This window comes from Mus caroli, unplaced genomic scaffold (genome assembly GCF_978045245.1).
Source record: "Mus caroli unplaced genomic scaffold, Mus_caroli_1 scaffold_14, whole genome shotgun sequence".
Taxonomy (NCBI): domain Eukaryota; kingdom Metazoa; phylum Chordata; class Mammalia; order Rodentia; family Muridae; genus Mus; species Mus caroli.
In genome coordinates, this window is record NW_028227269.1 from 84,551,706 (window position 1) to 84,569,533 (window position 17,828).

General features: G+C 42.9%; 1 protein-coding gene across 12 annotated transcripts in view; it reads left to right on the plus strand.

Annotated features, from left to right (window-relative positions):
* The window catches only part of Ttll5 (tubulin tyrosine ligase like 5), a 238,267-nt gene that overhangs the window by 169,709 nt on the left and 50,730 nt on the right, over nucleotides 1-17,828 (plus strand). For all 12 annotated transcript variants that reach the window (XR_015045248.1, XM_029484762.2, XM_021178935.3 and 9 more), the window contains one exon: nucleotides 3,662-3,857. Coding sequence is in view for 11 of the 12 variants with exons in the window: in XM_029484762.2 (XP_029340622.1) it covers nucleotides 3,662-3,857 (196 nt within the window). In the remaining variant the exon portion in view is untranslated. The remainder of the gene's footprint in view (nucleotides 1-3,661; nucleotides 3,858-17,828) is intronic.

Genomic DNA, 17,828 nt, shown 5'->3' on the forward strand with positions numbered 1-17,828 from the left:
TTTTTGTAGTTTTCAGACTTCCACTGGAATTCCCTCTTGACAAGTCTATGGGACGGACTGTTGCGTCTCCATTTTGCTGATAAGAACATTTTAGGAGTTAACTGCACTAAGGGCCTTGGCACAAGGATCCTTCCCTGCTCAGGCCTTCCTTAACCTTACACTGGATCTTATGCGTATGACCTCACCCTGCCTGGCCTTAGAGCTGTATGTAATGAAATCTAAAGTGTCCATTCTGTACAAAACCAGTCTCACTTCCCCTAAGGCACCTGATCACATAGCTTCCTGTGGTCAGTGCTGTTCTGTCCCCTCATGGGAGTCCTTTCCCATCTAGAGGGCTTCCTGCATGTGACATTTGTGAAGATGAATTTGTGGTTAAGAATTTATAATTGAAGAAAATACAATGTCTGCTGCCCTTAAATACCTATGCCGTCCAGAAAGCACTACTATTTGTCATCAAGACGATTTGTGTTGTGAGAAGCACCACACTTTTTTCTAGTTTAGGACTATTCCTTAGAATTCTGGACATTTAATATCATGATCCACACTTAATTACATAGTGTTGTACTCCCAACACCCACACAGCACAGAGGCAGCTGAAAGCATGGCCATAGAGATGTGCACGGTGCTCTGAGGGGTGGGGCATCCCTGCACAGGTAGTTCCTATTGGCAGGGGTTGGATGAGGTCAATAGAAGAAATGGACAGCATAACCACAAGTGCATGACTGTCACTGTCCTCTGCCTCCTCCCATCTTGCGACATCATTTCTTCTTAGGAGGCCCCAGGACCTTAGACGAAGGTATAGCCCTGTGTCCTGAAGAAATGTTGCTATGGATCTTACAGTTTCCTCCAAGCTCCTTACATACAAAACCAGAGAGAAACACAGGACATTCAGAGATGGGGTATGGTGTGGTGTGGGAAGAGCAGTTAGAGTGGAAACCGTAACTACCTAGCAGTTGGATTGGTTATGGGAGTGAGGTGAGATCTTGGTAGAAAGAACCAGGCCATATTGTTGCTTATTTGTAACTTTAAAAGAATCTTACCATAGTAGAGTCTTGCAGTGTGACCCAGGGTGTCCCCAAACGACTGGCTTAAGCTCTTCTCCCTCTGTCTCACCAATAGCTGGGACTACAAGTTTGGAGTATAAGGTGTATATGAAGCATAAATGATTTCAATGTTCCAGAGTATCTCGAATGTGTGTGTGTGTGTGTGTGTGTGTGTACACACAACTATTTGAAACCAGTAACATCACCCCAGGGAGGGGTGGAAAGAAAACTCAAATTCAGTACATGCCCCAAGATATTTGGATCTGGGAATCTCACAAAATTTTAATGGGAAGAACCAATCTCAAAATTTTGGTTGGGGTAGAAGACTGGTGAAGCAGAGTGGTTGTGGAAATGGGGTTAGACTTTCAGATGAATGTCAAAGCCATTATGTGCTGTAGGAAGAAGAGATGTATTAAACTCATGTGCCAGAAGTCAGGGGAAGCCTGCTGCAGGGTACATAGCCCCTGTCAGTTATCAGAGCATGTGCATGCTAGAAACCCCAAAGACGTGTGCTTTGAATATGACATAATGTTGTCCAACTAACCCCATGACACTCAAACAAGAAGGTTCTCGTGGCACTTATTACGTTACACAGTTGAGCACCCCCACCCCTACCCAGAGCCAGGCTATAAAAATTCCTCCCTTTTTGCTAAAAGCCTCCACTGGCTTGAGAAACTTCCCTTTGTGATTTGCAGCCTGAGCTTATGTTACTGATGAGATTAAAAACATATTTCACTATAAAAGTTTATGGTGTTCCAGCCTCTTCAGTATATGTGGAGTTGGAAGAACACTCCTTATCCACTTGATTTCTTGCCCACCGCCCTGCCCTGTGCATCCAATGCCCTTGTTCACATCCCTGAGAGCCTTGGGAGCTTCTCCCCAGATCCAGGACATGCTTCCTGACTCTGTGCCCAGCAAGAAGACATTGGAATGAACACCTCGTGGAAATGCTTGTTGTTAAAGCAGTTATTAGCAAATAAAATCACTCAAGCCACTCAGGGGGGTTAATTGTGGAGTGAGATCCTTGTTACTTTCCTAATACCCACTTACTGAGCCCAGACTGTTCCTGTGGCTAGAAGCCTCTGTAACCATCAATCCCAAAATGGAAGCAGAACTTCTGTGGGTGTTTTTAGCCTTGTTTTCAGTGACTAATAATAGTTCCCCTTGCAGAGTTTTTAAATAATATTTTCACTAATTCTTTGGGAATTTCTTACACTGTATTTTGATCATATTCCTACCCCTGGTCCAATTTCTCCCAGAAATTGGTCCAGATCTGTACCCACCAAAGTTTATGTTCTGTTGTAAAAGCAGGATCTAGCTTAATTGACATGAAAATCTCAAGATAATTCAACCCAGTGGCCTGTTCTCTCCCTTTGTCTTCATTTGAAGGAGAGGCCTTCCTGCCTTGACCTTCCCTGACTTTGAACCCCAGTACCTGTCTGGCATAGTATTACACGCTTGGATTCACAACACTGAGAGGTTGCAGGCAGGAGGTTTGCCAGTTTAAAGCCAGCCTGGAAGAGCTCATGTAAAGTAAAATAATCCTGAATGTCTTTCTCCTTTACATCTTCCACTCACAGCCTCTCGGTGCCTTTTAGCTCCTGTTATCAGTCATTTGTCTTCCCTCACTAAGGAGACAAAAGGTAAAAGTCTCCAGGAGCATAAACACAAAGATCTGCATTCAGACCCTCAGCCCCACACGAGAAGGCAAGTGCAATCAGTACTGTGCTTGTCATCTCAGCATAGGGGAGGTAGAGACAGTAGGAGCCCTGGGGCTCCCCAGGCTTCCATTCTGACAGAATTGGCTTCAGGGAGAGACCCCTGTCTTAGAAGAAGCTAGAAAAGTAATTGAGGAGAGCACTCAATACTGACTTCTGACATCTACATACATATGAACACATGTACACATACATCTACGCGAGTGTGCACACACACACACACACACACACACACACACACACCTCTGTTTCCTTTCCAAAACCATGTAGTCCCATCTTACTCTCACTCAGTCCTCTGCCTGTGAGTTAGGCTAACATTTCATTCATTCATTTAGGTACTTGTTTTCCATGGTGGTCACCACATTCCTCCATATGTTCAAAGTCCTTTGGTAGATATTAATTATGTGTACATACTGTTATGTTTATGACAGCACCAGTGATAGGTGTATTTAATGCATACAGACATGCATTGAGGTATTTTCCCAGGAACTGCTAAAAATCAGATCTTCTCAAAAGCCAAATAAGACTAAGCTCTGAGGCTTTTGATCCTGTTGGCCAAGAAGGTTAACTGGTAGCATGGAGTTGAGCAGTTTCTGAGGAAGCCAAACTGAGCACCCTATCCCTGAGCACGAGGTGTGGCTTATTGGAAATTGAGACTACAGGAATGCAAAATCTTTCACACATGAACACATTACACAGACATACTTTTTAACTTGATATTTGGATATCTCTTAATTTGAGAAAAGTTGGGAAACAAAGCGGAAAACAAAACATGCCAGAATGTGACTTGGTAGAGAGGTCAGGTAATTTATGATACAAGTAGCTTTCTAAATCTAACTGGTATCTGTTTCTGGATTGTTCACATCCCCATGTGGAAACATGCATTCTTTCTCTCCACAGGAGCCTCCAGACAGGTGGCTTTGCCTGGGAGGGCGAGGTAGAGAACAACGCATACAGCAAGGCTACAGGGGTGGTCCCCCAGCACAAGTACCACCCCACAGCAGGCAGCTACCAGCTCCACTTTGCTCTCCAGCAACTCGAGCAACAAAAACTCCAGTCCCGGCAACTTCTGGACCAGAGTCGAGCCCGGCACCAGGTAACTGAAAATCATGACATAGTGTCTTCCTTCTGTTGGTGAGACAAGTTGAGGGCAATGAATGACATGTTCCCTAAAAGTCACCACACCTGCCGGGGGTTGACTCAGTACCACTCTCGAACTGTAGTGTTAGCATCTTCAGAGGATGGTTGCTAAGCTGGTGTTGGGCATGTTGCTGTGTTTGAATTTGTATGACCTTTATTGCTATGTTTTCTTTTTCTACTGAATGATCTTACTAGCCTTCCAATCGAATTCCCAGTTCCTTAAAACTGCATTTTGAGCTTCTTTATTTGTAAGCGTACCAAATTTTAGCCTCCTGAGACTTGGTACAGATAAATACATAAGAGTCCTTCATGATCTTTCATAACTTGCAACTTCTGAAAGATGTTTGTAAGGTAGGTTGTTTGATTTCTGTTCGTTCAACAACTATTTGTTTAGTGCCTGCCATGTGCCAGGCACTGTTTTGGACATACCAGCTCCTGGGTGAGTGTGTAGGGAGCTATAGTATACCAATTTAGTCCCAGTTGCAGAGCAGATATGGCCCCAGAAAAATGTTGGGAGAGTTGGCTTTGCACATTGGTTGGAACCAGTGACGGTGTCTTGTGCAAGGGTTATTTGGCTGAATTAAAACTATTTCTGTGAGCTTCTTTGGTATTTCATTATAGAGGGAAAAAAACTTTTCCCGTTTTTCCTGCCCTTGCTTCCTTTTCGTAAATGTATAATACATACTGTGCATCAGTTTGTGAATAAAGATGAAAACAGAATTTCCGCCTTTGCTTTCTTCTGTATGGAAAGCCCTCATTATGCCCCATCTCTTTACATATCAAATACTAAAATACCTGAGAAAATCAACCTGGGGGAAGAAAGATTGATTTGGGCTCACAGCTCTGCGGTTTTAGTCTGAGGCTGGCTGACTCCATTGTTCTTAGGCACATAGCAAGGCAGAGACAGCATAGAGGAAGAGCTTGGCAGAGGAAGCTGCTCACCTCTCGACAACCAGGAAGCAGAGGGGACAGTAAGGAGCCACACCTGGTGACCCACTGCCTCCATCATAAGGGTACTAGCTTCATGATCTAACGTGTTTCTAGAAACATCTTCACAGCCACAGGCAAAGGTGTGCTGTTCCAATGAGTTGACAGTGCAGTTTAGCCGTCAGGTTAGCTGACGGTACCCAGAATGAAGTGTGCTCACTGGCTTTCCTGCACAGCTCACCTGAGTGGATGTAGCTACTGTAGTGTGGCTGATCAGTTAATACACCACAATTATAATAAATTAATATAGTTTGTTTATTTATGCAGATATAAATGCAGGCAATTGTGAATAGATCTTTGGATTATATTTACTGGAGAAAACTTCAGGCCTTTTAACTAGGAAAGCAGAGACCACAGCAGCACCTCACTCTGACTGCACGTTTGTTGTCTGCACTACATAGAGGTGCCCTCACTTAGACAATCTTTGAGGCAGGAGAGTCGAGGAAGCCAGTTTGCATTTTCACAGCTGCAGATGCTAAGTTTTGACACTTTATTTTATCAACCTGTGTAAATTTTCTTAAAGCTATTTACAGTTCTAAACTTCTGTCATGTTAATTAGCCAGCACTGCCAACTTACTCAGATGCTGACCTATACAGACATGTGTGAACATAGTCAAGAAATCAGTTGAATTTATACCATTGATCCCTTTTCTTTTGTTCCCCCTATGAATCTGTGAGTGCATGCCCGTGAATGTGTTACCATGTGCATATGGAAGGTCAACTTGTGGAACTCCATTCTGCCATACAGGCTCTGGGCTTGTACTCAGGAGGGTTAGTTTGGAAGCAGGCACCTTTACCCACCGAGCAATCTTTCTGGCTCCATTGGTATTTTTTGGGTTTGGTTTTTTAGTTTTGGTTTTAGTTTTGTTTTTTTAATCAGAACTATAGGCAGTTTGGGTTGTTTGTTTGTTTGTTTGTTTGTTTTTATCATTACAGACTCTGTGGGTCTGCGTGTGCCAGTGCTCCTGTGCAGGTCAGAGGTCAGCGGTCGGGAGGCAGTTTTCTCCTTCCACCCTGTTGGGTCCAGGGGTGGAACTCTAGTAACCAGATTTGGCAACAGTGGCCTTTACCAATTGAACCTTTTCCTAGGCCGAGTGGTTTCCTTTAAACTACATTGGAACACACTATAATGTGTGTTAAATCTTCAACATAAGAAGAGCTGTTTACAGAGCACCCATGTTTTGGAGAAGGAAAGGCCATTTTTGCTTAGTTTCCTCCTTTTAGAAACAGCTTCATTCTTGAGTACGTCTCGTGCTTTTGATTAGCTTCCAGCAGCTCACATTCCTTTGAAAACTCTGAGCACCGCTATTCTCGTGTGGATTTTTTTTTCAGTGAGGATTATCCTAGTTTAGTTTCACTGAATTATGAAGTATATGGAAAATATGTTCTTCCAGATCTATCAGAGTATCTGCCTTAAGGAGGAGGCAGAACTCCCAAGAAGGGAGTTATCCTGTGTCTCCTGGAGAGAGAACAGAAAATCATTCATCACAGTGTGTGCGTGTGGGTGTGGGTGTGGGTGTGTGTATCTCTGTCCCTTGTCCTTCTAAACCCTGATTTAGGTAAAGGTGAATAAGGGTCAAGTGCCAGGATTGAGGGAAGCAAGAGAGACCGAATCCCTCCATCTTTAGCAAGAGAGCAAATGAGGTGTTAGGTGTTCTAATTGAACAGTTTAGAGATTTGGAGCACTTTATTCAGAAGACATTGAGGTAGGCACTCTAGAGCAGAAGCAGAGCACTGCTAAGGTCAAGCCTTTGGGCGCTAGCTTAGCTGTGCTAAACCTGACCATCTTTATTACCACCACACTGTTGACTGAAGCATGAGCTGCATCTCATGTGGCCTTTATCATTTCCCTTGTGTTATTTCCCAGGGGTGAAGATGGTATTTATCTAATGAACTCCCTGTGCTTTTAAGCCATTTTTCTAAAGTATAGGTAACTGACAATTTGGCTAATTGCCTCTTTATGATTTAAAGTTGTGTTTACCAAGCATGCATCCACAGGCGAGATGTTTGGAGACTAGTATGTTAAGGTGTCTTTGTATTTACTATTGTGCTCAGGTACGTAATCATACAGTATAGATAGTGAAGTCATTTCCCTATAAAGAGCACCCTTCACATGGTGATCTCATAATGAATGGGTAGACTGCATGGCTTTTCTTCCATTACGTACATCCTTTTCTGCCTTCAACCACAGAACTTATATACTGACTGTAAGATGTTCATTTGGGGAGACAAGTTCCAACTCAGGGTATGAACTTGCATACAGCATATCCAACCATCTAGAGGGAGTCAGGTTTGCTCTTTGTTGCTGCCTAGCATTGTACTCACAAATCTAGAAACTGCCATGCTGAATTCACCCTTGAGAAAAATAGATCCTGATACCTGGGAATAAAAGAAGAAAGTTACTTAGAGCCATTGGCAAAGTTTAGGGACAAAAATAAAAGAAAATATTATCCATGATAAACAAAAGGAATGAATACTGGAACTGTGAGCTTTTATATTCTTGGAACTGAATCCAGTAGCTTGCAAAACTTTGCACAAGGTTGACAGACTTTTCCTATAAATATCCTTCGCTGGCCATAGCATATGGCCAGAGCCGGTTAAAACTCTGTGCGACTTTCATCCCATTGTTCATGCAAGCAGGCTGGGGAGAGCCTTCAGTTGTTTTCATTTCTCACAAGCTCCCAAAAGATGCTAATGCCATTCTCAAGGACCCATCCAGGAGGAAGGAGATAGGCATTCATTCATATTCATCCCCCCTCCTTTTCCCTCTGTGTCTGTCTGCCTGCCTGCCTGCCTGCCTGCCTGCCTGCTTGCCTATTTGCCTATCTGTCTGTCTGTATATTTTGATGTCTGTTTCTCTGGTAGGTTGTTTTTCTGTCTTTTTGAAAAACTATATGTTTAAAACTTAGTATCACTCTTATAAAATTTCATGCAGTCATTTTTGTGGGAACTCTGTTGCTATCTTCCTCATCCCATGTCCGGTCCCACAGCCTTCTCATGAGTAAGTTATCAAAGCACCTCTTTGCGCATCCTTCCTATCAGGGCACATTCTGCTCAGTGACCACTGTTCCAGGCAAGAGATAAGAAACAGGACAAAATCCTCCCTTCTGTTTGCTCAGTAATGGCCACTACTTCATAAGCTCTGGCATGTTCCAGCACTATTCCAGGTGCTGCTGTATCCTACCTAACTCATGTAAAATGGGCTTCCTCAGAACCCTGAGTTAGGGCTGGAAGGTGGCTCTTACAGACTGCCCTGCTCTAGCCTCCCTGACTGCCACGTCCGGCTCCTCCTGGCTTCCTGCCTCTGTGAGAGAAAAGTGCAAAAGTGCTTTGCTTTGAACTGAGTGGGGGACTGACCTACTGGGGCCACAGTGGTTCATGGTGACATCAGCATGAGTAGCACCTCATGCCGGGGTCCGGGTGGGGAGCTGGAGCAGCCATGAGGCACGACTGACCTGATTCTAATTGGCGACAGTGAGCTGATGTTATTCTTGGCACGGGAAAACCATTACTCAGTAGTCTCTGTTAAAGTGATCCTTTGTTAAACTTGTGCTCCCAGCCCCAGTCCCCACCTTCCCTCCCACTCTCTTCTCTGCCTCTTCCAGACTGAAAAGGAGACCAAAAGACAGAACAAAGTTAAGGACATTCTGCTGTCCAAGGCAGAATCGCTTAAGTCTCTTTTTACAACAGTGGGGGCGAGAAGAGGTTTTCAACACATCTGACTTTGTCACGGGTTCTGTTTTCTTTCCAAAGGCCCTCCAGGTTTCAGAACCCCAGTTGGCCACATGAGTAGCATATCCCAGGGTAGAAAGGCTGTTACAGCTGTATCTTCTCGTCCTCTCACCCGTCTGCTCTGTACCTCCTCTTCCCACGGGGCAAGTCTAACTTAAATCCTGTAAAGTAGCCAGTAATGTTCACTCCAGGACCATTTGCTGGAGTGTCTCGTCTGTGTGTAGAAATATCTGGGAGGCCCTAGGGGGCAACTTATTGCTACCAATGTGTGTGTATTCAGCACTATACAGGTGTGGTGGGGATTCCCATATAAACATCCAAGTCTTGTTATTTTGCTCCTAAACGTCTCTTGCATGTGTCTAGAAAACCTCCGCCTCCTGCGGGGAGGAACACTCTTCCCTCAGGCTTCAGCTGCTCTGTGTTTGGGAGTTCGGGGGTGGGGGAGCTGAGCAGAAATCATTCTTTCAAGCAGTAAGCAGTAGCAGGGAGCAGCTAGCAGGCTAGTCCTGCAGGAGGTGTCCTTAAAGCCTTGTGTGTGGCAGGAAGGGCTGGCTCCCCGTGGGCACGAAGCGGGGGAGGTCAGGTACAGGTACCACTTGGACCGTGGACTCCAATGGCGTGCGTGACAAGCTGTGTTTTTTTGTTTCTTTTCCTGTGCACACATGCACTCGCGCACACTTTCCCCTTGACCTTTATCAGGAACTCATCTAACACTTGCATTTCTAGCTTTTCATTATTTATTTTTCCTAGGACACTCTAATGTAGTAGATTTGCCAAGGTAAACTTTTTTCTTTCCTATTGAAAATACATGAATAATGTGTGTGAAAACTGCCCTCACTGACTGTCTTAGTCAGGGTTTCTATTCCTGCACAAACATCATGACCAAGAAGCAAGTTGGGGAGGAAAGGGTTTATTCGGCTTACACTTCCACACTGCTGTTCATCATCAAAGGAAGTCAAGACTGGAACTCAAGCAGGTCAGGGAGCAGGAGCTGACGCAGAGACCATGGAGGGATGTTCCTTACTGGCTTGCTTCCTCTGGCTTACTCAGCCTGCTCTCTTATAGAGCCCAAGACTACCAGCCCAGAGATGGCACCACCCACAAGGGGCCTTTCCCCCTTGATCACTAATTGAGGAAATGCCTTCAGCTGGATCTCATGGAGGCATTTCCTCAACTGAAGCTCCTTTCTCTGTGATAACTCCAGCCTGTGTCAAGTTGACACAAAACCAGCCAGCACACTGACTTTGAAAATGGCCACTTGAAACAGGCTTTGGAGTTCTTGATGCTTGGTTTAAGTCTTCCCTGTCCGGGGCATGACCTAGAACAGGTTATTGGAACATCTTTGGATGTCATTTTTTTTTTTTCTCTTTAATTGGGAAGTGATGAGAGAGACTGGTGAGGGACTCACTAGGATTCTGATCCTCAAATATTCCCAAATGTGACCAAACTGAACAATATATTTGTATTGATACACTGAGTCACCATAACTGCCTCTGATTAGCCCCATTTTTTAAATGGGAGAAAAAATTATTCATATAACTTCTCCAGAGTCACATAAGTAACAACTGGGGAAACTGGCATTGGAGCCCAGGGCTGTCAACATCTGACATCTGAACTCCACGCTGTGTGCCACTTCCATAGTGCAGATAGGAGTAATGCACTCAAAACTATTTTGAAAAGTTACAGTTCAACTCTCTTAACCGCTGGCTGTTCATATGCATGGTCTCAAGAGGAAATGTTTATTAAACCTATTGACGGCCTAGACCTGATCCCAGGCACCTCACATGCAGAACTCGGTGAGTATCTTAGGGGGGTTGTGGGGGCAGAGGTTTCAGAAACCTGTGTGCTCCAGCCTTGCTTGTGCTCCGGCCATCATGAAGTGGAAGGTTAGAAGCTGATGAACTATGCGTGCTCCTGAGATGTTCCACAGGCTTCCTGGTGCGGGCCTTTCTACACCGCTCTCTCTTGAGCCTTGGCTCTTTATGTTTCTTTTAACCCTTTTACTAATGATGCTTTTTATTTTTATTTCTGTTGGGTGTTAGGAGAAAACTGCCAGGGAACATGCAGGCATCTACAAATGTGAATGTCACTGGTATTTTTTGTCTAATTAATATTAGGTTTACATGTTTAATGCCCAGTGACTCTGAATCTTAATGCACTGTCACACTAACAGACTATAGTTTGCTATGCTGATTTGTTGCTAATAGTAAAAGAAGTCCCCTGATTACCATCAGGTTGCTCTGTAAAGCTGCTGCCGTGATGATGTCCCTCTGTGTCAGGTGAATGTTGTCTCTAGTCCACTAATGAAGACCCCCCCCCCGCCCCCAATCAGAGCTCCTCCCTTAGGGACACAGCTGCACCAGGCCAGAGGACTTTGGAGCACTTTTCCCTCTGTTCCTCCTCAGAAGTACTTCATCTTCTCCTTTACAGTTTACAGACGTGTCACTAATGAGATGAGGTACCAGCCTTACTGCTGCTGCACTACTGTATACAACCCCCAGAGAGAGGAAAGGAAGGCCAGTGCCATCCCTTAGCCAGACCTCAGCTTGGTTGTAGGTGTTCACATACCAGCGACTAAGGAGTGGGCTTATTCAACTAGAGCAATTGTTCTCAGCCTGTAGGTCATGTCCCCCTTGAAGGTCACATATCAGATATCCTGTGTATCAGATATTTATAATTCATAGCAGTAGCAAAATTACAGTTATAAAGTAGCAGCGAAAATTATTTTATGGTGGGGGGGTCACCACACATGTAATAAAGGGTCCCAGCATTGGGAAGGTTGAGAACCACTGCTCTAGAGGGTTGAGGTATGGTTTGCTACAGAGCCTCTCCTTCTGCACCCTGCCTATAGTTTCTGTCTAGGCACACATAGGGGAAAACTCAAAGCAGTAGCTTTGTATAAAACGATGAAGGGCATCTTTAACAGGAAGAAGTCCATCCATCTGAGATGGATACAGGCACAGGAAAATTGTTTAATGAATACATGACAGCGAGGCCTGTGTAAGATGTGTGCAGTAGGCCAACTGCGTATGATTCTGGGCCAAATAAAACAAACCAGTCATTTCAGGACAGAGACAAGTCAGAGATCTATAAATAGAGAATTTTAAGTTGTGAGGGAATTTAGTACTTTTTACTATTTTCTTTCACTAATCAGACAGACAGTCTAAGATTCTGACATGTTATTAAGAAATCAGAGCTGGGCGGTGGTGGCACACACCTTTAATCCCAGCAGCAGTTCAAGGCCAGCCTGGTCTACAGAGTTGAGTTCCAGGACAGCCAAAGCTATACAGAGAAACCCTGTCTCAAAAAGCCAAAAAAGAAAAGAAAAGAAAGAAAGAGAAGGGAAAAGAAAAGAAGAAATCAGAGGCCCTAATATACAATTAATTTTCTGGAGCTACTAGCAAATAAAATATGAAATATGTCATTGAAAACAGAGCTGTTTTCTTTTGTTAGCCAGTTGAACTCGGTCTGAGCTCATTGCTTTGTTTTTAATTGACTTTCTACAGATTATACATCAATAACTTGGAAATCCAAGTTTCATGATCCAAAACTTTTTGAGACCTGACATGCTACCACAAGTGGAAAATGTCATGCCATGAAACTGTTTCATGTACAAACTCACTAAACGTCTTGTATAGCATGACCTTACGGCTCCATGTATACGGCAGATATAGTACTTCAGCCAAGTGTGTGTTTGGACATGGGGCGCTTCCTCAAGATGTCTCATGATATAAATGGATGTAGTCTGTAATCTGAAATATTACCTAAGCATTTGGGGTAAGGGATACTCTCTGTGTGTGTGTGTGTGTGTGTGTGTGTGTGTGTGTGTGTGTGGTATTCATGCACACACAAACACACACAAGAAAATGTGTTTTCCTCTTCAGCTGGTGACAGTGTTGGGTTTAGAAAGGGGTTTAACTTTAAAGATTACTTTAGATGCGTGTCCTCTAAAAGGAAATCTGCATAACACAGCGAAGGCAGCCAGCTGAGTGAGGTGGCTACTCGGTACCTGTGCGCCATGAATCCCGGCTTACTACACAGTAACTACATAGTCAGGGACACTTTCACATTTGTGTGCCTTGACCTTCTATAGTCAGAGATGATGGTGGAGAGTTAGCTGAGTGTAACACATAAAGCATTTAGAGCAGTGAGTTCCCTAAAAATTAACTGCTTTTAAGCTGGGTCATCTCAGCACTTGGGACCTGGAGACAAGAGGATGGCCAAGTTTGAAGCCAGCCTAGCCTCAGAATGAGATCTTGTCTCAAAGCAAAAATTCAGCTGCTCTTAATATAACTTTTCTTTGTGGTAAAAATGCACATAAAATAAATACATACTCTTAGTAATTCTGGCAGTCCAGTACAGCTGGCTAACTACTGTGCGTGTTCACTGGGCCTCAGGTCTCCAGAGCATCCTTGATGCGGCACAGGTACTCAAGTCTCTCTGAACAGCATTCCCTCCTCTTCCTCCCAGCATCCGGCCCTGCTGTTTACTCTCTGTCTAGGATCTGCTTGCTTCAGGGTTTTCATATACATAGACTGCTGTAGCGTTTGCCTTTCTGTAACTGGTTTATTTTGCTTAGCATCATCACATTCTGAAGCTTTAGCCATTCTATAGCATGTGGAAAAATGTCCCCACCGCACACGAAGTGTGCATGTCCAAAGTACAATGTCCTAACTATATTCTGTTGTCTGTATCACATTTCCATTTCCAGTCATTAATCACTAAATACTTAAGTTGCTTTCTTAAGTTGCTTGGCTTTCTCAATATGCTTCACCAGACCTTAAATGCACATAGTATTGTAACTTCAACTTGGGAGTTTTAGTTTAGCTCCCTGTGCTTCTCCCAGAAGTAGAAGTTGGTTAAGACAATATTTAATGTATCTTGAGAGAAGGTCCAGGCTCATAAAATGTTAATTAGCTACTTATTTGGACAACTAAAAAGGGATATGTAATTAATTTATTCACAGTTGCTAGAGAGAGAGGTATGAGAATTAATTTAAAATGGATTAATATCAGGATAAAGTGAATAATATCTATGGATTGTTAACACATTTGTCCACAGACAGAAATGTCTTGTAAATTGAAGGAGAAAAACAGCATCAGCATCAAATTATGATGGAGCTCTTGCAAAGTACAAGCCATTCTGCACCACAGCCAAAGGAGAGTCAAGGAGATTAAACCCCCTCAGAAGCTTCAGAACAAAAAAAATATATGAAGGACAGTGAAGATAGCTCAGTTGGTCAGGTGCTTGTCAAGCAAACACCTCTCTCTCTCTCTCTCTCTCTCTCTCTCTCTCACACACACACACACACACATATCATAATCTCAGCCAGGGTCATGTATGTTCAAAATTGATACTAAAAAAATTTTTTTATTATTTGTCTTAATTTATTGAACAGCTTATCACCAGTAGAACACAATCAAAGAAAATAACAATTCAGCCGCTGATGTCAGGGATGGCATTTCACACGCTGTACTAACTCCCAATGCTGATAGATATGATTATAGTAATTATTATCATAAATATAATTATCTCTCAAATATAAAAAGCATATAGCATCCATAAAATGTGAAGCTACCAGAAATAGAGAAATTAATTTGAGAAGATTATTTTTTTTTTAGAATTAATTTTTTTATTAGGTATTTTCCTCATATACATTTCCAATGCTATCCAAAAAGTCCCCAATACACTCCCCCCCCCACTCCCCTACCCACCCACCCCCACTTTCTGGCCCTGGTGTTCCCCTGTACTGGGGCATATAAAGTTTGCAATTCCAATGGGCCTCTCTTTCCACTGATGGCCAACTAGGCCATCTTTTGATACATATGCAGCTAGAGTCAAGAGCTCTGGGGTACTGGTTACTTCATAATGTTGTTCCACCTATAGGGTTGCAGATCCCTTTAGCTCCTTGGGTACTTTCTCTAGCTCCTCCATTGGGGGCCCTGTGATCCATCCAATAGCTGACTGTGAGCATCCACTTCTGTGTTTGCTAGGCCCCGGCATTGTCTCACAAGAGACAGCTATATCTGGGTCCTTTCAGCAAAATCTTGCTAGTGTATCCAATGGTGTCAGCGTTTGGAAGCTGATTATGGGATGGATCCCTGGATATGGCAGTCTTTAGATGGTCCATCCTTTCGTCACAGCTCCAAACTTTATCTCTGTAATTCTTTCCATGGGTGTTTTGTTCCCAATTCTAAGAAGGGGCACAGTGTCCACACTTTGGTCTTCGTTCTTCCTGAGTTTCATGCGTTTAACAAACTGTATCTTATATCTTGGGTATCCTAAGTTTTGGGACTAATATCCACTTATCAGTGAGTACATATTGTGTGAGTTCCTTTGTGATTGGGTTACCTCACTCAGGATGATGCCCTCCAGGTCCATCCATTTGCCTAGGAATTTCATAAATTCATTCCTTTTAATAGCTGAGTAGTACTCCATTGTGTAAATGTACCACATTTTCTGTATCCATTCCTCTGTTGAGGGGCATCTGGGTTCTTTCCACCTTCTGGCTATTATAAATAAGGCTGCTATGAACATAGTGGAGCATGTGTCCTTCTTACCGGTTGGAACATCTTCTGGATATATGCCCAGGAGAGGTATTGCTGGATCCTCTGGTAGTATTATGTCCAATTTTCTGAGGAACCGCCAGACTGATTTCCAGAGTGGTTGTACAAGCTTGCAATCCCACCAACAATGGAGGAGTGTTCCTCTTTCTCCACATCCTTGCCAGCATCTGCTGTCCCCTGAATTTTTGATCTTAGCCATTCTGACTGGTGTGAGGTGGAATCTCAGGGTTGTTTTGAGTTGCATTTCCCTGATGATTAAGGATGTTGAACATTTTTTCAGGTGCTTCTCAGCCATTCGGTATTCCTCAGGTGAGAATTCTTTGTTCAGTTCTGAGCCCCATTTTTAATGGGGTTATTTGATTTTCTGGAGTCCACCTTCTTGAGTTCTTTATATATATTGGATATTAGTCCCCTATCTGATTTAGGATAGGTAAAGATCCTTTCCCAATCTGTTGGTGGTCTTTTTGTCTTATTGACGGTGTCTTTTGCCTTGCAGAAGCTTTGCAACTTTATGAGGTCCCATTTATCGATTCTCGATCTTACAGCGCAAGCCTTTGCTGTTCTATTAAGGAATTTTTCCCCTGTACCCATATCTTCAAGGCTTTTCCCTACTTTCTCCTCTATAAGTTTCAGTGTCTCTGGTTTTATGTGGAGTTCCTTAATCCACTTAGATTTGACCTTAGTACAAGGAGATAGGAATGGATCAATTCGCATTCTTCTACATGATAACCGCCAGTTGTGCCAGCACCATTTGTTGAAAATGCTGTCTCTTTTCCACTGGATGGTTTTTGCTCCCTTATCAAAGATAAGTGACCATAGGTGTGTGGGTTCATCTCAGGGTCTTCAATTCTGTTCCATTGGTCTACTTGTCTGTCGTTATACCAGTACCATGCAGTTTTTAATCACAATTGCTCTGTAATACAGCTTTAGGTCAGGCATGGTGATTCCAACAGAGGTTCTTTTATCCTTGAGAAGAGTTTTTGCTATCCTAGGTTTTTTGTTGTTCCAGATGAATTTGCAGATTGCCCTTTCTAACTCCTTGAAGAATTGAGTTGGAATTTTGACGAGGATTGCATTGAATCTGTAGATTGCTTTTGGCAAGATAGCCATTTTTACAATGTTGATCCTGCCAATCCATGAGCATGGGAGATCTTTCCATCTTCTGAGATCTTCTTTAATTTCTTTCTTCAGAGACTTGAAGTTCTTGTCATACAGATCTTTCACTTTCTTAGTTAGAGTCACGCCAAGGTATTTGATATTGTTTGTGACTATTGAGAAGGGTGTTGTTTCCCTAATTTCTTTCTCAGCCTGTTTATCCTTTGTGTACAGAAAGGCCATTGACTTGCTTGAGTTAATTTTATATCCAGCTACTTCATTGAAGCTGTTTATCAGGCTTAGGAGTTCTCTGGTGGAATTTTTAGGGTCACTTATATATACTATCATATCATCTGCAAAGAGTGATATTTTGACTTCTTCTTTTCCAATTTGTATCTCCTTGATCTCCTTTTGTTGTCTAATTGCCCTGGCTAGGGCTTCAAGTACAATGTTGAATAGGTAGGGAGAGAGCCTTGTCTAGTCCCTGATTTTAGTGGGATTTCTTCCAGCTTCTCACCATTTACTTTGATGTTGGCTACTGGTTTGCTGTAGATTGTTTTTATCATGGTTAGGTATGGGCCTTGAATTCCTGATCTTTCCAAGACTTTTATCATGAATGGGTGTTGGATTTTGTCAAAGGCTTTCTCAGCATCTAACGAGATGATCATGTGGTTTTTGTCTTTGAGTTTGTTTATATACTGGATTACGTTGATGGATTTCTATATATTGAACCATCCTTGCATCCCTGGGATGAAACCTACTTGGTCAGGAGTGATGATTGTTTTGATGTGTTCTTGGATTCGGTTAGCGAGAACTTTATTGAGGATTTTTGCATCGATATTCATAAGGGAAATTGGTCTGAGGTTCTCTATCTTTGTTGGGTCTTTTTGTGGTTTAGGTATCAGAGTAATTATGGCTTCATAGAATGAGTTGGGTAGAGAACCTTCTGTTTCTATTTTGTGGAATAGTTTGTGAAGAACTGGGATTAGATCTTCTTTGAAGGTCTGATAGAACTCTGCACTAAACCCATCTGGTTCTGGGCTTTTTTTGGTTGGGAGACTCTTAATGACTGCTTCTATTTCTTTAGGGGATATGGAACTGTTTAGATCATTAACCTGATCTTGATTTAACTTTGGTACCTGGTATCTGTCTAGAAACTTGTCCATTTCATCCAGGTTCTCTAGTTTTGTTGAGTATAGCCTTTTGTAGAAGGATCTGATGGTGTTTTGGATTTCTTCAGGATCTGTTGTTATGTCTCCCTTTTCATTTCTGATTTTGTTAATTAGAATACTTTCCCTGTGCCCTCTAGTGAGTCTGGCTAAGGGTTTATCTATCTTGTTGATTTTCTCAAAGAACCAGCTCCTCGATTGGTTGATTCTTTGAATAGTTCTTCTTGTTTCCACTTGGTTGATTTCACCCCTGAGTTTGATTATTTCCTGCCGTCTACTCCTCTTGGGTGAATTTGCTTCCTTTCGTTCTAGAGCTTTTAGGTGTGTTGTCAAGCTGCTAATGTGTGCTCTCTCTAGTTTCTTTTTGGAGGCACTTGG